This window comes from Xenopus laevis, chromosome 2L (genome assembly GCF_017654675.1).
Source record: "Xenopus laevis strain J_2021 chromosome 2L, Xenopus_laevis_v10.1, whole genome shotgun sequence".
Lineage (NCBI taxonomy): Eukaryota > Metazoa > Chordata > Amphibia > Anura > Pipidae > Xenopus > Xenopus laevis.
In genome coordinates this window covers 108,958,540-108,983,562 of record NC_054373.1, presented here as the reverse complement: position 1 = coordinate 108,983,562, position 25,023 = coordinate 108,958,540, and the positions used below count along the sequence as shown (strand labels likewise).

The window sequence follows — 25,023 nt, the reverse complement described above, 5'->3', positions numbered from 1 at the left end:
AGTATCCCGACAATGGCACTTTATTTTCCAAAGTGCTCTGTTTTTAGGGTACAGCAGCCACAAACCGAATTCAGGAAACATGTTGCAACCAGTATTTTATACTGCAGAAGCAGTCATTAAAATTACAGACTATAATTTACAGATAAGCCATTAAAGAGTTGCAATTAGCAGTATATTGAAGAGAAGCTATATTTGGGTAGAATAAAATACAGTTGGAGAGTACAAGAAAATAAATATCCCTACAAGAAATGTTCATGGGACACTGCAGGCATGCAGTTCTCAGCTCATTCAGCATCTTAATTGTAGTTCAACTTCCTGTAGAAAAAAAGTTATAAAGTCATAATTTTAGTTTCCACTAGGGGAAAAACTTTTTACAGTAAACTTTTAAGACTGTAGCCAACAATAAAAAGAAAGTTACATCAATATTACACCTAGTAAAATAGGTGAGAAGCTGAAAAAGCTTTATGGAACACAGTCTACTATAGCACACTGAGCACAATACCTCAAACTTGTCCTTTGTACAGGTGAAGATGGCAGACTGAAGGTTTCTAGATATTTTGGACTTTTTCTATACAGACAGGTAGATAATGAACCTTTAACAAAACAAACAATAAAAAAAAACATAAAACAGCTGAAGATATAAGTGCATCTATCGCAGTTAAGTAGGTAGCGTGAAATATAACCGACTTTTCCCTATGGGATAAACACATGTTATTAGTTATTACTAGTTATACAAGTGACACTGTTATCAAAATATTTAATATTGGCTGTAAAACATGGATTTAGTCAGTCCTAGTCCCTGCTAATTTAATTACTTAGCAGCTATTTGTGCTTCTACAAATATTCTATACTTTCCAGTCAAGTAAATAGCTTCAGAGGATGCCTATATAACATTACTAGCAAAATATGCAATACTGATCAAGGCTAAACCCAAATGGAAGCATTAGTACTGCTTTTTTAAGTCCCAATGTCGCTTCTAACATTACATACATTAATAGATTCATTTATATACACTTATAATACTTTTATACAAAATAAGAGAGACATGAAGAACCTGGACTCCGTGATAGTGAGAGAATTGGCTGGCCATGGTGTTCTTTCTAGGAAACAAACAAAAATAAATTAAGAAAACTTAAAAAAGTATTGTCGCTACTACTAAAGGATAAGTACCCAATGACATAACGTTGTATAGAAATAGAATCATATTTCCACTACCTATAATCAAATTTAATGAATTTTCAAATTCAGTTTACTGTGCAGCCATGTCTGTGACACACTTGCCTTCTTGCTAATAACACTTCTAACCTCCTGTGTTCTGGTTACATTTACATTAATGTTCAGCCCGTCTAGCTAGATTTTGTAATTGTGTAGCAACTATTTTATACATGTTCTGGTGCCTTGTTTTAATGAAAGCAAACTAGCAGTGGAAAATAAAAACATAAGTATATTTTCAAAGTGCCAGTATACACCCCTATTTAATGTAAGAGCAGTCAATTAAATGGTGTTACTTCAATAAAGGTTACTGTAGTTAATTTAAAGACCAGTAGGTCCTTCCAGCTGACACAAGGTCACCCATTCTGATTAGAAGAAAAGATGTTCCGCCTAAATATTTGGAAGGGATTTTTTTACAGTGAGAGCTGTGAAATTCTCTCCCTGAATCAGTTGTACAGGCTGATACATTAGATAGCTTTAAGAAGGGGTTGGATGGCTTTTTAGCAAGTGAGGGAATACATGGTTATGGAAGATAGCTCATAGTACAAGTAAATCCGGGAACTAGTTCATTTTGGAGTCAGGAAGGAATTTTTCCCCCTCTGAGGCAAATTGGAGAGGCATCAGATGGGTTTTTTTTTGCCTTCCTCTGGATCAACTAGCAGTTAGGTAGGTTAAAAAAAAGTGTCAAAAGGTTGAACTTGATGGACGTGTGTCTTTTTTCAACTTAACTTACTATGTTACCCCTCCAAATGAACACCACTGTACATGTATTTACATGTACTTAAACATCTATACACCACATATATAAACCTATTTCTATACTATCCAACTCTGGATCTTAGGATCGCATTAGTCTTGGATGTTATGCTACCCAAAGAAATCAGCCAAGTCACTGTTAAAGACATTAATAGAATCGGCCAAGGTATTTTCACAACCTCGCTACCCTCACCATGAAGAGCCACCTATACTATTTCCTAAAGGGGTTGCCATATTTCTATGGGAAAAAGATCCTCTGTATCAAATGCTTTAGCAAAGTCTTAGTTGATCACATCCACTGCCATCCTAGAGTCTAGGTTTCCGCTCTACTCCACATAGAAGGTAAGATCTATGACACACAAAACCATGCCAGCATAAACTCTTATATTGTAATTTGTAATGTATTCAAGTATCTTATACCTAATTTTCCCTTTCAAAAGCGTTTCTATCGCTGATGTCAATAGCACCATAGTTAGACTGAGAACAGAATCCCCTTTGAATAGTGGCACCATATAGCAATTTGCCATTCTCCTAGCACCATGCAAGACCTCAAAGAATATGGAAAGATTAAGTATAGAGGTTTGGCAATCAGCTAAGTTCTTTTGGTACCCTTCGATGAATACTATCTGTTTCTGGAACTTGGTTTGCCTTTGCATGTTCTAGTCTCTTTTGACTTTCCTCCTAAGTCTATGAAAAAGGAATCCTTCATTAGCTGGTTCCTCAGTTGTGTATACAGATGAAAAATAACAGTTCAGAATTTCCCCTTTTTCCTGCCATCAGCAACCAATTGACCCCTCTCTGATACTAAGAGTCCCACTCTGTCTTGCTTCATTTACTTACTAATTACATATTTAAAAAATAACGAATGGTTCATGGATATCATGAAAGATCTCATCCCTAGGTTTAGGAAGCTATGCATTATCAAACCTATAGCCCTCACTGGCCAAAATGTCAACTTCCCCTCTTGGGGAGTACCCTCTATTCAGGAAGAATGGTAGAATTTGCATATATTGCATGTGTACATTTATTTTATATGAAAAAATATAAAAAGGTCATAAAATCTATTAAGTACCACTTTTTCAAAATACTTACTGGATTCCACCTTTGAGAACTGCCTTGCCATAAATCTGATCCAACAATTCTCATTTGAGAAGGTAAGGCATACATTTTTGGGTTTGAATTGTCAAGCACAAAAGTTTCAGTTGCACTCCGGTGTCTCTTGAACTTTGAAAAAGGCAGATCTTCACTTGCTGGCCTTTTACCTTTATTTAATATTGGTGAATTAATAAGAGCATTTACTGTATCTGATAATGGATATTGGGTATTTGGGGGTAAAGACCTCTGATGGGAACCCTCTGAAAGCAGTTTCCTATATAGTGTTTCAAAGGCACCATCGTACATGGATCGGTTCTTGTCAGGGAATGTTGAAAAAGAGTGCCGTCTTGCTAACACAGGAACACTTCTCTGAGGCACTTTTGTCAAAAGTTTATTTGGCGAAACCTGGATCTTTGGCACAAATCCATCATATTTCAGTTGTCTCTGATTCAGCAAAGCCACAGAATATTGGTTTGATGTAGATTTCCTTATGAGTTTGTTGTCCATAGGAACAAATTTTGGGAGAACATATTTAGGTGACAAAGAGGCATTTTCAAATTCTCGCTTTAGAGGCTTGTCCGGGAGGTACTTTTCTTTAGAAAGTAAAATTGTGTTTGTCATTTGTTCTGAAACTGGAAATGTAGCTTTTTGGCTTGACATGGCATGAAAATGTCCATCGTGTACTCTTCTCTCTTTATGTTCTATAATGCCAGATTCCTCAAAATCTCTATGTTGGCAAGGAATGGGTTTATTAGTTTCAGTTAAGAATGTGATGGATGTTTTCTTTGACTTGGGTTTTAAGCTGGGAAACAGTTTGGCATTATCGGATATGCAAATTTGTTTCTTGGCTTTCTTGATATCAGGTCTGTTTTTATTAGCACACCAAATGCGACGTCTATAGTGTTTAATTATATTTGCAGCTGCTTGCTGTTTGCAAGGGATTTCCATGAGTCGACTGAGGCAAACAATCATACTTGGGTAGTAATCAGCCAGACTTACATCTAAAGGGTCTGAGGAATCCGAATCCTCATCATCTCCAAAGTTATACTCATCTGGTTCTTTTTGTTTCAAACTATGGTGGTCAACCACTGTGGACCCATCTCTGTGGTGCCTTCCAAAAAAACTTTTTAAATGAGAGGAAATCGATACTTTTATAGGAGACGCATTACAGTGTGCAGTTCTGGTACCGAGGTATTCCTGAGAAATATCTGCTGTATTGCCTAGAAACAAAAAACAAACTAGAATTATTTTTAACTTTTATACTTTTTAAAATTAACATTCTCGGTATACTGCTATATTTACAGTCATTCTGAAAAAAAAAATACATTTTCTGTGTTATACTATAATTAGTTCAGTTAAAGCACTTGTGATGCCATTAGTAAGCAACTAAAGTATTAAACCTTGCTGGACTGCAAAACAGTAGGGTGTGTATAAAGCGCCACCAGCTGCCATACTCTTCATTACTTGCTACTAACATCAGCTTTTCATCAGCATTTCCAATGAAAGTACAGTGTCGGACTGGCCAACCGGGATACCAGGAAAACTCCTGGTGGGCCCAGGTGTCAGTGGGCCCTTTTGCTTCTAAACATTTGGCCTATTTCATGGTCATTCCCTATTTCTTTATGGAGAAAAATGTGTAATAATGGAAGAATATAGTAAGTAGATATAAAAGAAGTTGAGTGAGGATAGGAGGAATAATAGTTTGGAAAACGGGCCCACGGTCTAAGGTTTTCTGGTGGGCCCCTGCATCCCAGTCCGATACTGACTATCTCATGAAGAGCAGAATGATTAGAAGGTTTTTAAAGAAAAATAAAGAAAACAAGGGGGCAATCAAATGCATGAAGTATTAGTTGGATATCATGAGCGATGAATAAAGGGAAAACAGCTAATAAAAATCTACACATCTATGGTTTTTTGTGAGACTTTCTAGGAGCTATTCCTCATCTGAATGACTCATTTTTAAACCTTGCCTACATGCCACCAGCTTTGACTTTTGCTTGTGATATGAAGTCACCTCACCTCCAACTTTTACTTCACTAACCGATTACATCTCTGTTCACCAACTCACTACCTCTGACTATTTTATGTTTGATGCCCTCGCTAGGCATGCTAGGGGAGTTGGGAAACTGAAACCGCAAAGTTGGTCATACACTTTAGGACCATCTGTTACATTCCACTGACTGGTGCCAAAAATTATAACAGCAGAAAGTAAAAAGAGGAGCTTGCTTCAAGTTCTCATTTGTGTATGCATCATGCACCGGGTGGCATGGTGCACCTGCAGATTAAATTTTTATACCAGCTAGATCACTGAACCTACCCATATCCATAATAGCAGGATATCAGTCAGGATCATCTATATGAAATACTGAAGAAATCAAAGCAAAGAAATAATTACCTACAATAATTCTTAAATTAAGTCTCAATAGTTTTCTGGTATTTATAGATCCACCAGGCCAACCCAATCAGTTGGCAGGGTGGAATCCCAAAACCTTTTCTGGAATGTAAGTGGTACTGTCAGTTCTTTGCTTTGGTTAATATGGGGAAGATTTACTAAACTCGAGTGAATAGTTTGAATGCAAAAATATTCGAATTTCGAAGTATTTTTGTGGGTACTTGACCATCGAATTGGTCAAATTCGATCGAATCGAATGATTCAAACGATTCTAGGTAAAAATTGTTCGACTATTCAAAGTACTGTATAATCAAAGTACTGTCTCTTTAAAAAAAACTTTGACTTCATACTTCGCCAAATTAAAGCTACCGAAGTGCAATGTTAGCCTATGGGGACATTCCCGAGTACTTTTCTAAGTTTTTTTTTATCGAATAAAAATCATTCGATCAATTGCTTAAAATCATTTGATTCGATATTCGAAGGGTTTTACTTCGAGGGTCGAATTCGAGGGTTTTTTTAGCCCTCGAAATTCGATCCTTGATAAATCTGCCCCTTTGTGTGACAAATAACCAGTTTCTGTTTCATGCCAATACAATTATTTTTTTAAAAGTTATTATTAGTGGTCAGCTAGGAACAGGAGTTCTGACAAACACTAGGATTACACAATGCCTGTCCTCACCTGTGTGTGTTATGAACAGAATAGTCTACATGATAAAGTGGACTAAAGAGTGTATTGATCACAAGGTGAAAAAGTTTGCATATATATATATATATATATATATATATATATATATATTTTTTTTTTTGTAAAAATAATGTTATCATCAGCAATGTGGTTATTGGTTACTTTACCATGGTCACAAGTCTGTCTTCGAAATTTCATTGGAGAGACTTTGAAAGAAAATGAATTTTCTTCTGTGCACTGAACCTTCCAAAAGTAAAAACAAAAAAATAATTGTATTAGTTTATAATGGTAAAGAATGCTCCCATTATATTCAGATACATTACACAGATATTTTGGTTGAATCTGCATGTATGGTGTCATGCAGTACAGATTATTTTCTCAGGACCATGGAAGTTATGAAGCTGGCTGTAAGCAAATGTTAATTCTTGCATGTACACATGTCTATTTACATAATGTTACTTGTATAAAGAGCACTGTTAATTTTTACAATTATAATAGAGAAAAATAGCAACATTCAACAATTTATTATAACACACAAGAGGAAGACGCTCCTTGTCCCAAAGAAACAGAATTTTAGTGGTTAGTTAAGGGGTGTTTATATCTGGGCATACAAATTGCACATTAAGACAATGCATTACATGACACCTGCTAAAAGTTCATGGCTAGACCATAATCAAAATTTCGTACTGTACCGTGAAACATACTTTACCCCAAACTGTAATATAAAAGTTGTTTCAAATATACACTTACAGTAAACGCTCTAGGGATTGAAGTTTCATTTGCCTGGAGAATTATATCCACATTTGCAGCATATGTCTTCCCGTGCCTCATTTCTGAAAGATGCTTTAAAGGAGATGAACCCTGTGAAGGAAAACATACAGAAAAGCATATACTGTGACTAGAAGGTGAATTATCTTCTTTTTATTTAAATCAAATTTTAAAAAAACATTTAAGAAGGAATGCATGTACTGTAAGCTGTATGATGCTCTGCAGGGTCTGGAAATTATACCAATCATGTCACACAAACACATTTTTCAAGCACTTTAATGGATTTCTAGCTAAGCCGCATGATTGTGTAGGCAGGTGTTGTGTCATAAAATAATTAACCTGGCTAAACAATTTCTAGTACAATTGCACAGTCTCTGTTCTGTCAAATTGGAATACTGGGCTGCCCAATGATCAGACTTGCAACCGCTCCTCCTCTGCCATGCCATTCTGTCAATCCCTGCACTGGCTTCCGCTACCTCTTAGAATTAAATTCAAACGAATGACCCTGACATTCAAAGCACTTCATAACTCTGCCCCACCCTACATCTCTGAACTCATCTCTATATACTCACCCAACCGCTTACTACGCTCCTCTACTGACCTGCTACTCAACTCTTCTCTCATTACCTCCTCATATGATCGCATTCAAGACTTTGCAAGGGCTGCACCCCTCCTCTGGAACGCTCTCCCACTGTCTGTCTGACTTTCTCCCAACCTTTCTGCTTTCAAGAAATCTCTTAAAACGCACTTCTTTCGAGAAGCCTACCCTCAGTCTGCTTAACCACCAAACGCAACATCACATACAGTACCACATTTCTCACCCACTTAATTCGATTTTGCCCACTCCCACACCTTGTGTATTACTCCCTTCCCTTTAGAGTGTAAGCTCTTTCTGCATAGGGCCTTCCTCACCTTTTGTACCATTATTGATTGTGATGTATGTAACTCCATATGTTCTATGTATATAATTTCATGTGATTTAGTTGTATAATCACATTTACTTTACAGCGCTACGCAATATGTTGGCACTATATAAATACATGTTAATAATACTAATTTATTACTTGGTGATCAGCTTAGCTTAAAGGGAACAACAACAACCCAAAAAAATACCTTTGTTGGCTAATAAAAGAAAATTCTGAGCAAATTTACAACATACATTCATTAAAAAAAATGTAGGGGATTTAGGCCACAAAATGCACATCTTCAGGGTAGTAGTGGGCATTTTCTCTACCGGCAGTGTGGGATGTTGGCTGTAATCTTTCCTTTTTACAAAATTTTAAACCTCCTTTAAACCTAATCCTTTTGTGTTCAACTAAGTGCATTTTTCTTTTCTTGTCTTTCCTCCAACTTTTGTTACTCCATAGTCCGCCTTTTTTCACCTTTCAGTCTCTGCCTTCTCACACTTATATTGATATGCAAAGACACAGCAATTCCAAGCAAGAGTAATCCTGAGGGCACATGAGGAGTCTGCAGGAGCACATTGGCCTCTCTCTACCTGAGGAAAAAACACAGGCGGATAGAAACCAATGCGCTCCCATCTGCTCAGCTGTGACAGGCACAATGTCAGCCTGCTTGCAGACACAGTGAGCAGATATCAGCTATATTTGTGGCATCAAAGTAAACATATTAGTACAAGACTTGTCTGTACAAGATCTTGGCTGTTTGAAACAGTGCTCTGAGGAGAAAGAAAATAAAATGTGGAGCAAATGCAGATGCCATAAAATCTGGCTTGCAAAGCCGAAAACACACACCATATAATCTCTACTTGCAAAACAAACAAATTACTGGTCCCAGCGTATAAATTCAAGAGTTGTATCGCTGTGAATTCCTAGGAGCCTTTGCCACACTCCCAAAGGTATACAGTGTGTTGCACTGCTAATAAAACACATGCAGTTTGAAAATACTGCTTTGAAGCTGTTTATTCCAATAATCTCTACTTGCAGCAGAATGTGGAAATCATTTACATCTTTTAATGATAGAACATGCATCATATTTTAGTAACAGCATTCTTTTAAAAGTCAATATATAAATTGTATTTTTGGTTTAGTTTACGTACCTTAAATTCAACCAGCTGTGAGTCACTTGGGTCTTCCAAATGGCATTCACTCGAGTTTTCATCTAATTTCATAAAAAAATAAAATAAAATAAAATACAAAAATTTTATATTTCTCTGAGTACAGTACATAAATTGGGTCAGAAGACTACACAAAAAAAAAAATAAAAAAAAAATAAGACTGAGCAACAGGTTTCTGACAAGGACTGGGTTTACCAACCCGCCGTTCATTCACTGCATATTAAGAACAGCCAATATGGCAGAAGAGGGGATACCTAATGTGCATATCAGCACAAACCAAGTGCTTTCTTCTAAAAGCAACATAAATATATAATAATAATATATTTGCAAACAGTTATACCTTGATAATAGGACTGCTTATTTAATATACTGTTTTATATAAAGACTTTCAATGAAACATAAATTTATAATAGCATGTGCCATTGACTACTGAAACACTGTCATTTGAAGTGTTATAAGAGCAAAAGTAAAATTGAGTTTTCACTGTATTAAGGCCATCCCTCCAGCCAAAAGCACAAATATATGCTAGGCTACATCAGCCAGTGAAATGGAAAGAGCTCTGTTTACTCCCACAACTCTTCCAGTTACAACTAAAACCTATGTTATTTTCTATCAGGTGATCAGTGAGCATCAAAACAAAACCATGATTCACAGTAAAAGAGGTAAACATGCAGCAATGTATTGATATGTATGTGGCATTTTGATAATTGACCTTAAATCCAAAATTCTTATTAAGATAGCACATTATGAACTGGTTAAGTTTTTGCTTAAAAACATACAGCTTACCTTGAATATACCGCACCTTATGCCTATTAATTTATTACATATTTTCAAATTTACAAAACAACTTAACAAATGCTGAAAACAGCATAAATCCCGGAAAGGTCAGGAAACAAGTCAAATATGAATTATGTAAATGTATAAAAGGAACTATGGTGCACACAACAGAAAGCTGTTATGTCAGATTGGTGTTAAAGGGGCATGATAATATTTATCAAAGAAAATTTCATGAAAATCAGTGACCATTCCATTAGACTAATAGCAAATAGACAAATAGCAAGACATCTCTAACTCACATTAATATACACAAATGCAATCAAATGCAATTAAAGGATAAGTAAACCTTAATAATAAGTGAATGTAAGATTGATCAGGGTGTTATTCTAAAGCACTTATGCGATGTACATTCATTATTTATTTATTTTTAATTCCAAGATATTAAAGGATACGTGTATTGTTAAATTAATTTTGTTACTAAAGCACTGCCTGCTGGTCATTTTCTGACCACCAAGTAGTCAAGGAATTTGTCAGAAGAAAGAAAGAGGCTGCTCAGAATTTCTTCTGGTTAAGAAAAAAAATTAGAAACCTTTCTTAAATTAGTTTATGTGAACTAACAAGTATAGTTTGTTTGGTATGTTTGTGTGCACCGTAAATCATATGATCCCAGGAGGCGGCCCTTATTTTTTAAAATGGCAATTTTCTATTTATGATTACCCAATGGCACATACTACTAAAAAAGTATATTATTATGAAAATGGTTTATTTTCATGAAGCAGGGTTTTACATGAGCTGTTTTATGCAATATATTTTTTAGAGACCTACATTATTTGAGGGTTCCCTTAACAGTACAGTATCCCTTAATATCTTGAAATTAAAAAAAATAAATAAAGAATATACATTGAAAAAGTGCTTAGATTAGCACCCTAAATCATTTTACATTAATTTATTTTTTTAAGGTCTGACATGTAAAATGACTTACACAGAGTTCTACTGAACACAGAAATAGGCATAAAAAGTCAAGTTCTAATCTATATATTATCTTCTAAACATTTACCATAAGCAGTAGCAAAAAAAAAAAAAAAATCTTACCAGAAATAATAAATGTCTCATTGCAGACTGCATCCTCTGATTCCTTAAAAATTTAATTTTCATAACAGGAAACAGTACAGGAAAAGTAAAATGTTAGCAAGTAACAAGAAACAGTGAATGTTATAGTTCATTAACTTTAATATGTTATAGAAGGTTTCTAGCAACTCTTCAGTTGGTTTTCATTTTTATATAGTGTTTGAATAAATTGCCTTCCCCTTCTGCATCTTTCTGGATTTCAAATAGTTATCACTGATCATAGCAGCCAATAAACTAACAGCTGAAGCCAGTTTTAAACTGACATGCTTCTGGGGCAAGACTGCACATATAAAGGAACTGAAGTGGTGCAAGATGGTGCCTGGCAACCCTGCTGTACTATGTTAATTTTTTTTCAGGTACAGTGATTGGTGCAGTTATTAGAGTGCCCTGTGTTACGGTTCGGGCAATATAATGTGATCAAAGTTACATTAAAGCAAAACAATACTACAACTACAGACATATGTTTCAGAAAAAGCTGCTTTTTGCTGCAGTTTAGACAATCTGTAAACACAATGTTATAAAAGTGAAAGGCAGCAATGGGAACACACTAAAGCTCATATACAAACACAGGAGCTAAATAGCACCACTGCAGTGGCCTATAGCAGCCAGTATCAATCAGACTATCTGATTGGTTGCATTGGGCGACTGTAGTGGTGCTATTAAGTGCTCACTGATAATTTAAAGAGAAATAAACAAGTGCAAGTTTACCTTTTCTAGTTGAGAGTTGTTGGTGCTATCAGCATGGTATATATCACCTTCATCTGATTAAAAGAGGTAATTATATGGTCTTGGAATTAATTCAGAGCTCATACAAGAAATAATGTAATGTAATGATTTTTATGGTGTATTTTTTTATTACTAAATTACATTGTTTACACTGCAAATAATTCATTCTACAATATAAAATGCTATTCCTGAACAAGCAAGTGCATTTTTTCTATTGGTGTGAAGGCAGCCATTTCAGGTCATTTTGCCTGGTCTTGTGCTTTTAAAAAGAGCCAGCACTTTAGGATGGAACTGCTTTCTGGCAGGCTGTTTCTCCTTCTCAATGTAACAGAATGTGTTGCAGTGGGACCTGGATTTTACTATTGAGTGCTCTTCTTAGATCTACTAGGCAACTGTTATCTTGTGTTCGGGAGCTGATATCTGGTTACCTTCCCATTGTTCTTTTAGGTTGCTGGGGGGAGAGGGGGGTGATATCATTCCAACTTGCAGTAGAGCAGTAAAGAGTGACTGAATTTTATGAGAGCACAAGTCACATGACTGGGGGCAGCTGGGAAACTGCCAAAATGTCTAGCCCCATGTCAGATTTCAAAATTAAATATTAAGAAATGTTTTTGCTCTTCTGAGAAACGGATTTCAGTGCAGAAGTCTGCTGGAGCAGCACTATTAACTGATGCATTTTGGAGGGAAAAAAAAGGTTTTTTCCCGCTTTAAAGGACATGTAAAACCTAGCATAAAAATCTTATGTAGTATTAGGCTGCTTTCTAGCTACACATATCTGTGGCTCTGGGAGTTTATAGATTTCTCCAGCAACATTGCCATAATGGTTTTTCATTCCTTCAAACACAGCAAGTGACTTTGCCCCGTTCCTTTTGCAAAGACCTTTGGCTGGTAAACATGTGCTGTTTGTGCCCCATCTTTTTAAAGCATCTGCAATGAATACATCTTGATACTCTCCACTTCAATTAGCATCTCTACTAGCTTACACTAGCTTCTAAGAAAGGTTTGATGGTGTGTCTTCCTGCACATGCCAATTTGGGAGATGCAAACGTCACAGAGGAGTGGGCAGATAGAAGATCATAGACGCCAGGTTAAAGCAGTTGTAATAATACCTGGGAGGTGCCGTGGCGCTTGCCACCTCATCTTCTGCGCGCCACTTCCTGGTTTTGATGCAAGCATTGCTCGTGCATATCTGTTTATACTTGGCGGGCCGACGCTTAAGTCATAATGCTTGGAGTGAAATTAGAATATTTAAAGGAGCCTCGTCCATTTTCTTGTGCCCAACGTAAGACTATTGTACATAGTTCCTGGGTGTGCTTCTAATCTGGTTTCTCTGTTTGTTGACCCTTTCCTGTCCTTAACCACTGCTGTGTTGCTGTGCTGTCTTGTGTTGCTGCCTGAATCAACCTTTGCTTGTTACAGACTATTCTTCTAGATCCTGACTCTGTACTACGCTGACAGATTGGCTTTGACCCTGGCCTGTTTTACCTCTAAGCTTAGCTCTAACCCTGTCCCTCCTGTCACACGTAATGGTTCCCTTGTCTGCCCAGAACTCTCGCCTTGGTTCTCTCACTTTAAGACCTGGCGGCATCCAAGTAGAAGAGTACTCCTCCCGAAAATGTGCAATTAGTGTAAACGGGAAAGTTGCTTAATATTACATTTTCTTTTAATATGCAAAAACGTTTTTAAGGTGAAGGACTCCTTTAAACATGCATAATAAACCAAGCCTCTATTCTTACCACAGAGGAATGTCTCGCTGCATACACTTATTGCTGCTTCACACTTTTGCTCCTGAAAATAAATAAATACAATTTATCAAATTTGATAACACTGTACTCACTATAGAGCTACAAGAGTAATAGATCACTAAAAAGAAGTCAACAGCATATATGTTTGTACCTGAACTGAAAAATGGTGAATATTAGAGAAAAGAATAAGACTGCTTCAGATCATGTTTTATCATTAAAAAAACTACAGACTCTAAGGAAAGATTGTGCCATTTGTAATAACAACCCTTCTAAAAAAAGGACCAGTAAGTTAAATTAAGTAAGAATGAATACAATGATACAACTACTTAAAAATATTTTCTGAAATAATTTCAGGAATAATGACAAAACTTTTGCACAATGGAAAAATCTCATGACCTACACTAGAAAATACAAAATTCACATTGCCACTTAATTTTTAACCAGAAAATTAAAAAGTTCAAAAGATAAAACAAACCTTTCTTCCTGGATGTTTTCTTTGTGTGGAACTTGCTTTCAGATTGGAATCCTGAAATAGTGATTCTTAAAAAGGGAGGGAAATAATTAATGAACAGTAATATTAAACATTTATTAATATATTACACATTAGGAGTGTAATTCTGTAGTTGAGATACTCATAATCAGATTGAGATCTGCACTAGATCGCTTATGCATGCAAGAGCCCTTAGATTTCTGTGGGCTCTTATGGTGTACTTCACAGGCAGATTTAAGATGCTGATTCGGCCCCCTTCAGACTGATTTAGCCAGTGTATGGGGCCTACTCAACTGATAATTCATCCAGATATTGATGGGGCAGGTTTGATTTTTTTTGTTTTTTTTTACATTTTTTATACTTTTATTTTTTGGTGTGTTTACATAGTGACATACAAAAAGTTAGTTATGAGGACAAACAAACTTGCATGTACCCCCTCCCCCACTTTAAAACCATAAACCCTTCTCTTACTATTTGGAGTGATGTATGCAAGGCTTTCAATATCCACAAGCACGTCATCTTCAAATGGTTTGTTGTACTGTATGAAGAAAATTAAAAACACAGTTATTGCTAGGTTTCATAAATAGTGTTGCCTATTCTTGTCTATGCTACAATACTCTTCTAACCACAGAGTGGGCCAGGCCATCTTTAAGTTCTTTGGTAGTGTTAAGTTAAGTTCTTTGGTAGTATTAGTCTAAAATAACAGTCATCAGAGGGAAATGTGGCATTGAGTTTCCATGCCCACAGTTGCATTCCATTCATTTCATTTGGGAAATGTGCTGTGTATGGCAGATGCCAACACTGTCAGAGTGGCGCAGCTCACTATCAAGTGTAAGCATCTTCCTCTGGCAGATAGTTTCCTCTGAAATAAGTGAAAAGGGGCTGCAGTGAGGGAAGGGCATTTTTGCCAACTATAGTTCTCCCTGAGATGCCTCTGCTGCAAACCACTGTGTGTACAACATGTCTTGGGCTCAAGTAGAACATACAAACCTTTTCAAGAATCTCTCTCATCCGAGCCTGAAAGATCTTCTCATTTTTGTCCAAACAACCAAAGAAGTCTTTGGTTGGGTCTGACTCAAAACAGTCATCCCAGACCTGTAAAAATACAAGTATTAATTACCCAGTGCATTCCACAATGCAATGCTGTTGTAACATAGATGATGGAAACAACAGCCACTACTCAAACATGAATATAATTAATTCAGCTTTTGTTGTTTGTGTCTAAAGTAGGCAATACATGAGAAACCTTTCCAATTGCTTTTTCTAACCAGAGCCAGCTGGAATTTTCTGCAAAGTTTCTGGCAGTATATAATCTGATAAAATAGTGGATTTATTCTGAGCCAAGACTTCCAAAAGATAGGGGACCAAACGATCAGTCAAAAATATATGGGATTATTAGACAGTCATAGATCTGAATAACAATGCTGTCACGTTTAAAGGGGAACTATTGCGAAAACAAAGATTTAACATAAGCTTCACCATACTAAAATATGACATTTTCTATATATAATTAATAATTCTGACCAATTTCTGAAATAATCAAGATACTCTTCAATACCCCCTCTCAGCATATGTTTCTCTTCATTCTGTCCTCATGCAGGAGTTTGGAGTATGATTTTGACTGACAGTTAAGTCTAATACAGGCTATGGTGGGGGCTAATTTTGTCTAAGATTTCTTAGAGCTCACTCTTTTAAAATCACCAGAAATCTTGTTTCCCTACATCAGGGGATGTGCAAAAGTCAGTTATTTAATTAGATCTTGTTTGTGCTTTAGTTGGTTATTTGAATTAGCTCTAATACATCGGCTATGAAAGGGAGCCCCCCCCCCCCAAAAGATATATTGGATCTGTCAATGAATATCTGACACCCAACAGCTGCATGAAGAGAGAATGAAGAGTAACAGATGCTGATAGTGAAGACTTGATTATTTCAGAAAAGGTACAGCATTTTTAATTGATTGTTTTAAGAAAACTTCATATTTTAGAATGATGAAGCTTATACTACATTTTCATGATAGGGAATGTTTTTCCAGCTGCAGATGAGTAGTGCTGCCATCTACTGACCATGCTCAGTAAGAAGTACTGAATGAAGGAACATAACACGGTTTCGGGTGTTACAGTATTAAATCTATCCTGGTTATGAATTAGTTATTTTTAATATTGGGCTCACAGCATTAAAATCCAGAGCAACTATGGAGGGCAATATGCAGAGTGGTGTCTCCTGGAGATGCCATCTACATTGTCAGTTAACACTATCTTAGCTGAAAGTCTAGTATTAGCAGTCTAAAGTGTAATGTAATAAGAAGCGCAAAGCTTGCTACAGATCTATACCAGGGACCCCCAACCTTTTGAACCCGTGAGCAAGATTCAGAAGAAAAAGGAGTTGGGGAGCAACACAAGCATGAAAAATGTTCTTGGGGTGGCAAATACGTGCTGTGATTGGCCATTTGGTAGCCCCTATGTGGATTGTCAACCTACATTGAGGCTTTGTTTGGCAGTACATCTGGTTCTTATGCAACTAAAACTTGCCTCCAAGGCTGGAATTCAAAAATAAGCTCGTTTGAGGCCACTGGGAGCAAAATCCAAGGGGTTGGAGAGCAACATGTTGCTCTTGAGTTACTTGGTTGGGGATCACTGATCTATACAAATCAGCATTAGCATTCACTTAATTAAAGGGCACCTGTCACCTGAATTTGTTTCCCCCACCAGAGGTGCAGGCTAAATAGAGCCACACTGGTTTGAGGAAACAAAAGTATATTTTTCCCATTTTCTAAATATTCTCCAACATCAATAGACTCCCGCACTAGGAGGGATCTCCTGATGAATGTTGTATAGTGTGCATGTGCATAATGAGTTAATCTTCCCCAGTTACTCACTATGGACATGTAGGCGCATAGATGCATCTTACAAGCTTACATCACTCGCATAATGAGTTGCGACCACCCACACTGTGATCTCCCACTTGGTTCAGGCAGCCTAGCACTGGCAGGTTTTTTTTTTTTTACAACTCTTGTTTTCCCCATCCAGAGTGTGAGCTCTCTTCCCACACCTCAGGTGGGGTAAACAATTTCAGGTGACAGGTGTCCTTTAAAGGGGAACTAAAGCCTAAAATAGAATAATGCTAGAAATGCTGTATTTTGTATACTAAACATAAACTTACTGCACCAGAAGCCTAATAAAACAAATGATTTATGTTTTCAAAGTTTGCCGCAGGGGGCTGTCATCTTGTAACTTTGTCAAACATCTTTGCAAGATCAATACTATGCACATGTTCAGTGTGGTCTGGGCTTTAGTTGTGAGGTTAAGCTTAAGGATCATCATAAATTATCAACAATTATCACCTCCTCTGATGTAGCGCCCAATATCGTGAAACGCGCCAGGAGGGAGTGGCCAACATGAGGTAGGTAGACTAGGGGGGAGACACTGCATTATGGTGTGTTATGCTAAAAGCTTTGTTTGGATGTATTATTGTGAATTTACACTGTGGATGAAATGCACAAATAAATGTTTTAAGTAAGAAACTGTGCAGGTTTCTACATTTATTTGTAACACGTGGCAATGGACCCATGCACAGTTGTTGCTGTTAATACAGCATATACCCTAAAACTATTTTTTTTCTATAAATTATCAACAAGACTGATTAATAATCATAATATGCAGACAGCACTGGAACTGCAGATACAAATCTCTATACAGTTGCCATCTGCAGCTGCTCTACAGGGAAACAAACAAAGCTGCTCTGGTTCTGGGAAGTAATGTGGGAGCTCCCCCCTGCAGTTTGAAAGTATGATCACTTCCCTGCAGAGCAGTTTGGGACCGTCTGAAAGAAAGTAAAAATGGGATTTTATTATTTTGCCTTTACATACCCTTTAAAGCAAACATCTGATTGGCTGCTACAGATTACTAGCATTATTATTATTATTAATCTAGCATTATGGACATCAGGACTATTCCATCTGCTAACATGTGAAGTACAGGAGCTCTCAAATGACACAGTTAGATGTAAACACTGGTTACTTGGGATTTCTTGTACACAGGGATCACGTGGTGTGTCTGTGAGTGTAAAAAAAGCGAGTTTACTGTCAGGCAGAGAAGCCCTGCCCCAAGCTCTCTGATAATAGGAACAATAAGGCCAGACTTGGACCCCGAACGAACGAACGACCCAACACAACTATACAGGCAACTGCAACTATGTCAAAATGAAAATAAGGAATTGTGTTTGTTTATCACCCCTTTAGAGCATATAACGTTCTCAATCGTAACGCAGCCACAGCTCGACGTGAACGTAGTACAAATACATATGAATAAAAATAATAGTTGAATAAAAAAAACCCTCATGGCCCCGTACCTCGCTGTAAGATTGCTGCTCCCCGTGTCGCCTGCTCTTATATCCTCTACCAGGGTCCATGACACTATTCCCAGCATCAATCCCTATTGCAAGAGCCACAAGTACGATTCAAACTATCAGCGCCAGGCTTCTCGACTCGCAATTGGTCGGGACGAGAGCGTAAATGCTAGTGACGTAACCAAGATTACAGAACAAAGCCACGGGGCATGCGCAAATCACGCTGTCTTTCGTTTTACTGGCGCACATATTTGAACTGGAAGTTCTGATTCATTTAATGCTGATTTTGTGAACGGCCTTTGCATAAACGTTATGCTATGAAATTAATGGAAGATGAAAACGATAATGATACACTTTAATACATTCCTGCAGCTTTTGCCAGGAAATATCGGCCATTGATTAATTTTGCCTGTTGTAGACCTTACCGGATGTCTAGTGCAATGACTTTTGCCGCCATGTTATATCCTGGCATATGTTGGTGATACGTGTAATATGTACCTAAACGGCTATTGTCGTCTGTAACCCAACATCTTTAAAGGTGAAAGTTAATAAACGGCAAAAGAGATAACCAACTTTACATATGCGCTACACCATCTCAGTTTCCGTCCTACTGGATTCATTTTTGCCAGAACGAAAAATGGCTGCTCAGGTCGTAGTCTGACCTGTGATGTGACCGCAGAATACAGAGCGTCTGACAGTCCTAACCGAGCCTTGTTCATCAGCATGGCAGGGAGCCGGCTGGAGAAACTCGGGACCGTGTTCAGCAGGTACTTCATGAGTTATTGCACCATTACAAACGTACATAGAAGAGAGTGTGGAGTAGACATAGGAAAGATTCGCTTGGTTGGAATACATGTTGTTGCCCTTTGTATTCAAGTCATTTTTTTCACCTTCTAAGGCAAATTGGAGGCAGCACTGCATGGGATTTCTTTTGCCTCCTCTAAGGTTATTATTATTTGTATTAAAGGGCATCTGTTTGGCTAAAATATTATACCCAACCAAAGGTGCCATCTAATAGAGCCCGCACTCTGGTTGGGGGTAGGGTTGCCAACTTGCCGGTATTTTACTGGCCTGGCCGGTAAAAAATGATGGTTGATCCCAATGTTATTCATACTGAAAAATGATAAATATATAGGAAGACCGTTATTTTTTTCCGGAAAAGGTGGCAACCCTAGTTGGGGGTAACAGTATTTTTATTTATTTTTTTAAATTTCCCCCCGCCAGCACTAGGCCACCAGCACCAGGAGGGAACTCATGGTATGAGCGACTATGTTGGGGACATGCATGCACATAATGAGAGACTGCTGTGACTTGCTCATTCAAAATAAACTGCTGCTACCCCCAACCGGAGTGTGGGTTCTATTAGCCTGCAATAAATGTTCCTACCGCACACTCGCCTTTCCTCTCACTGCGTTGGTGGTGCTGGTTTCTCCGTTGACCCCGGCCAGGTCCCTTAGCAACAGCAAACAAGAAACGGATCCGCACACACGCTATTAGCCTGCATCATTGGTTGGGGGTAATATTTTTGTCCAACAGGTGCCCTTTAACACATATTGATTAAGCGCCAACATGTAATATTGTATTGCTGTACAATAAATGGGTGCATACCAGGTCTGGACTGAGGCCCTGGCATTTCAGGTACACAGAGGCCCAATTAGCCCACACAGAGGTCCAAACAGCCCCCACCAGCCCACTAAACACTGACTTTCTATGGCACCTTATAGCAGCCTATGTGGCATTTGCCAGAAATCAAGGTCCGGGCCTGGTGCATAGGAACAGTAACACCAAAAAATGAAAGTGTTTTAAATAATGAAAATATCATGTAGTGTTGCCCTGCACTGGTAAAATTGATCTATTTGCTTCAGAAACACTACTATAGTTCATATAAACAAGCTGCTGAGTAGCAATGGCAGAAATTGAAAAAAGGCTATATGGCATAGGATAAATAATGGATAGCAGATAACATTATGTTCTACAGAGCTTTTCTGCTATCTGCTGAGTAACTTGAGCCTTTTCTCCTTTGAATGGCTGACCCCATTGCTACATCAGCTTATTTATATAAATAGTAGTGTTGTGTCTGAAGCAAACACAACAGTATTACTAGTGCAGGGCAACACTGCATTATGTTTGTATTACTTTAAATCAGTTTCATTTCTGTTTTACTTGTCCTTTAACGTACAAAAACAGCCGATAACAGATACAACAGGTAAAGAGGGCCCTACCCAAAAGATTATTGAACATCAATCAAAAAGTATTTTTTGAAATTTTATCGGGGGATCCAAATTCAGAACTAGGACTACCTTCAGGTAAACCTTCAGTTTATATACTTTGTTTAACTGCTATATTTTTGTAGAAAAATAACTATTCAGAGGATATGGTCTGTAATAAACACATAGGTTAGGCATCCCTAAACTTTATATTAAGAGGATATATATGGGCAAAAGCTTACATTTGAGGAATCCCCTGACATTTAAAATTCATAAAATAGTTATGCAAAACATCACTTACCCTTCACCCTCCTTCTGATGACACTGGTTGATGAACAGAGCTTGTGCAGGCGGGACCAAGCTCAGTTTGGACTGTGTTACAGTAGGCATAGTTTATGGGTGTCTGGAAAGATGGATTTTTGGCGCTAGTTAGCTAAGTGTTTTTGAAAACTGTTTAGGTGTGCTTATTAAATGAAGGAGTTCAAAGACACTTGGAGGCAGATTTATCAAAGTCTGAGCTTTGATAAAGTTCACCACTGAAAAACTCAATTTTCTATTCCTTCCTTTAGGATGTTTAGAAGTGTATTTAACAATGGGGGAAGTTAGAGTTCACCATTTGATAAATACAATTCTAAAAATTCTTTTGGAAAGAGTAGAAAGTGGGTGAGTTTTTCTGTGGCAAGCTTTAATGTCACACTAGGATAAATCTGCCACTTTACCAATTCTTATAGTAGCATCCTTGAACAGAAACACGTCTAAATTTTATTGTTGGTGTTTGTCTTTTATCACTTATAAAGATGTTGGAATACTGACACAGAGAAAGGTGACATATGCATTATAACAGCAACTTTTTTTCAAACAAAGAAGAATGATAATTGCAGTTGTATGTCACTCCTCTAAGTCTTAGCCTCATGCATATGATATGGGCATGCCCACTGTTTCTGAAATATTATTATGGGATATACAGTATAACTTGGGCTTTCCCAAAATTCAATCGCCTGAAATTTGTATGACTTGGTGGCTTCTAATAACTGATGTAAAATTACTTGTACTTAAAGGACAAGGAAAGTTTAAAATAGAATAAGGCTAGAAATGCTGTATTTTGTATACTAAACATAAGCATGAACTTACTGCACCACAAAGCCTAATCAAACAAATGATTTATTCTTTCAAAGTTGCCCACGGGGCTGTCATCTTGTAACTTTGTTAGACAGCTTTGCCTGACCCTGACCCTGACCCTGACCCTGACCCTGACCCTGACCCTGCACATGCTCAGTGTGGTCTGGGCTGCTTAGGGATCATCATAAACAAAGCTGCTTGAATTCTGCATGGCTGGTAAGTAAGGCGGGGGCTCCCCTTGCTGTTCATAAGTATGATTGTTTACCTGCTCAGCAGTTAGGGACCGTCTGACAATTCCTATCCACAGCAGTAAATGAAGGGAGAATTTCACAGCATACAGTCAGATTTACTATAAAAACGGTACACATTTTTTAATTAAAGCATATTGGAGATAGGTTTCTTTTTCATTAAAGAAAGTAAAAATGGGATTTTATTTTTTTGCCTTTCCTTGTCCTTTAAACAACTGTACCCTCCTCAGCCCACTCCCTTCCCTATCCCCGTTCAAAACTCTATACATAAGACCTGTAAAAAAAAATAATTGTACATACTTCTTTATACATAGAGTACGAGATTTGTTGCGTGCAGGAATCATAAAACAAAATGAGAAACCAGTGTGGTATGATGTATATGCAGCCTTCCCTCCTAAACGGGATCCTCTATATGAAAAACCTTTAAGGAGAAAACGGATCACTTCTGACAATGTGCCTTCCATTTTGTACAAAGAGGATATCATCAGGGCGTAAGTCTTTTTTTTGTTTTTTTTTTTGTTTAATCTTAACGGCTGTGTACTGTGCCAAAGGAATGGACGGCACTCCACTTGAAGAGGGAAAAAAGTCTTTATTGCAAGCTCATGCAGGGATTAACGGCTGTGTATTTATGTAACATTAATTAGCTTTAGCCAACAATATTGTTATAACATTTTAAAAGACTATGTGATACACACTAATATTTCAGATGAGGGGATCTTTGCTCAATTTAGCCACTCAACTTCTGGGTCAAATAGGGCTGACCAAACCATTTGGTCCCGTACATGGGTCAGAAAGAAGCAAAGTCAGCATGAAATAGAATGTGTATGGTTAACGTTGAATAAAAAAAATCGAATGTTTGTTTTGTTGCTGACTTATTATTAACATATCATTTCACAGTGCTAAGACACAGCGGAGAGTACTTTAGTCAGCCTTTTTCCTACCAAAAGATATATGCGACATTTTACCCCAATGAAAGTATGTACATAAAAAATAATTTGTTACAGTTAGCCAATAAAAGGTATCACCAAACTTAAAATTTTCTGCATTTTTTCAATGGTCAACACAGTACAACATCTTAAAACTATTGTTAAATAATAAGATATATCTTTTAAGAGAATGATTCATGCTGTTTTTTTTTTTTTTTGGCTTTTTAGAACATTTTTTGAAGCATATGGTAATGGACCACGAGCATTTGAATTGTCTCGAACAAACTTTAAATCTACATGTCAACGGTAAGATTGCTTTAGGCTGGAAAAGGTTAGAGAACTATTTCTAAAGAGTTTGGACTCCACCAGTCCACTGTAAAAATGGTGGTCATAAAGCAAGATAACGGCACTAAACACAAGTTGGTCTGATATATTGATATAGATTCAGAGCATGTAAACAGACAGGCTTATACTGCTTTAAATAGCAACCCCATTTTCAAATAAACCATTGAGATTTTGTAATTAACGCTTAAACAAATATATACATGTTGTTCAGAATTATATTTCCGTTCACTATACAAAAAGAGTTTTTTGGCACTGTATATCATGGGAACCTTATAAATATGTAGATGTTGATTACTTACCCACAGCATCTACTTTAGATTTTCTAAACAAAAACTGTATCACAATAATAAAAAGTGTTTTCTTCAAAGTTTGTAGTTGTACTTTCTTAATAGCATAGGAGGTCAGATCTTTAACAATTGCTTCTCTAACCATCTGCATTATTATCTTATATTGAAAAATGTTGTTTATTTCAGATTTGTGGAAAAATATGCAGAACTTCAGAAAAACGGTGAAATGGATGAAAATAAGCTGTTTGAAGAGACAGGGAAAGCGCTTTTAGCTGAAGGAATAATCCTTCGGAGAAAAGGGACACCTGGGGTAAGAAAAAATTTTTCTCTTATGTTTGTTCAAAGTAATTCATTTTAGTAGGGTATTTTAATGCAAGTGTATAGTTTAATTCAAAGTGCATTGTGCAACATGTTCAACATTAGTCATATACATGTTTTGATTTTTTTTACTTACTTACATGTTCCATTGTTTTTACCTTTACTTTCAAACTTTTTCCCTGGGATCAGGAGATTTATCATTTAAAAATACACTTGTTTGGCGAGTTTGCTAAGTGTATAGAACTTTCCTCCACATGCCCTTTATTGTTAGTGTTCATTACAGACTGAGGTGGGGGTTAAGCCAAGCTCCTTGTCCTTCCAATGGACAACCATTACCTTTGTGCTGCACACTCAGCCCATCTTGAAGCCCAGCCTTATGGTGCCTTTGGCCAACTTGGTGATTCCTGGTATACCTTCGGCCCAGGAAGGATATGAGAGAGGCCTGACTTGTCAGTTTGCTATTTGTCTATATTTTGCATCTTCATTGGCATCCAGGTGGAGCTTTCTAGATTTTGTTTCTTGGTGTGCTCTTGCACTGGCTGGGCAGTTAGTCTTGTTTGGGGATCAAAATCATTTATTTTGTCACCTGTTTGAAATCTTAGCATATGAAAAAAAAACCTTAATTTTAGTGGTCTAATGTCACTGGATGTTTAGGGTTCACATTCAATGCCTCAAGGGACTCTGGATTCAGTAAAATTCTGAATCAAATACAGAATTTGGTGCATCCCTCTATTGAAGGAGAAGGGAAGGTTAAAACTACGGTAAGTAAGCTTTATCAGAAAGGTCTATATAAATACACAAGTAAACCCTTAATCTCCCAAATCACTGTCTTGTCCCTTTTTATTTTAATAGTGAGTATTTTATTTTTTTTTAAACAAAGAACTATAGATTAATTAAAGTCCTTATCTTCTGTTTAGGTGCGACCTCAGCATCCTCAAGTGTCTGAAACCCAGGATCCATTGCTGGAAATGAACTTAAAAAAAATGTTGGAAGAAATGCAGCAGCAACAAGAAGAAAAAACTCAAGAGACCAAAAACAATCCCACCCCATAACTATTATAAAGTTGATGCATTGGACTTAACTGCAGCACTAAAGAACATACTTTTTTTTTAAATATGTTTCAGAAGCAGTGTTTTTGTAAAATGAATTGCTCACATTAAATGTATATACATCCATTTTGGATAGTCCTCTGCTCTGTGGTAAATCTGGAATTCTATGGTGTGGTTTTCTGCGTTACGCTCTAAGACAGCACTTTCATTCTGTGGGTCTGTGGGGCTCACAACCAACATCAGTTTTAGGGACACTTCCTATGAATAAAACCAGAGTAGGAGGGAATCCATTAACGTGTGGCAGAACACATAAAAATGCATTGAACCTG

The 25,023-nt window shown here is 37.1% G+C and overlaps 2 protein-coding genes across 2 annotated transcripts; one reads left to right on the top strand and one right to left on the bottom strand.

Moving 5' to 3' along the window:
• Positions 1-296: 296 nt before the first annotated feature.
• On the bottom strand, positions 297-18,258 carry hjurp (Holliday junction recognition protein). Its single transcript, NM_001256527.1, has 14 exons — positions 18,199-18,258; positions 14,842-14,946; positions 14,323-14,389; positions 13,837-13,901; positions 13,353-13,404; positions 11,599-11,651; positions 10,855-10,897; positions 8,968-9,029; positions 6,891-7,001; positions 6,308-6,383; positions 3,061-4,283; positions 1,055-1,100; positions 503-593; positions 297-315 (listed from the first exon to the last, which is right to left on the bottom strand). Exons 1-14 carry the CDS (start codon positions 18,256-18,258, stop codon positions 297-299), a joined length of 2,073 nt encoding a protein of 690 aa, NP_001243456.1.
• Positions 18,259-18,513: 255 nt separating this feature from the next.
• On the top strand, positions 18,514-24,820 carry LOC108708365 (28S ribosomal protein S23, mitochondrial-like). Its single transcript, XM_018246987.2, has 5 exons — positions 18,514-18,962; positions 22,084-22,260; positions 22,924-23,001; positions 23,514-23,637; positions 24,563-24,820. Exons 1-5 carry the CDS (start codon positions 18,919-18,921, stop codon positions 24,695-24,697), a joined length of 558 nt encoding a protein of 185 aa, XP_018102476.1. The 5' UTR covers positions 18,514-18,918; the 3' UTR covers positions 24,698-24,820.
• The last annotated feature ends 203 nt before the right edge of the window (positions 24,821-25,023 follow it).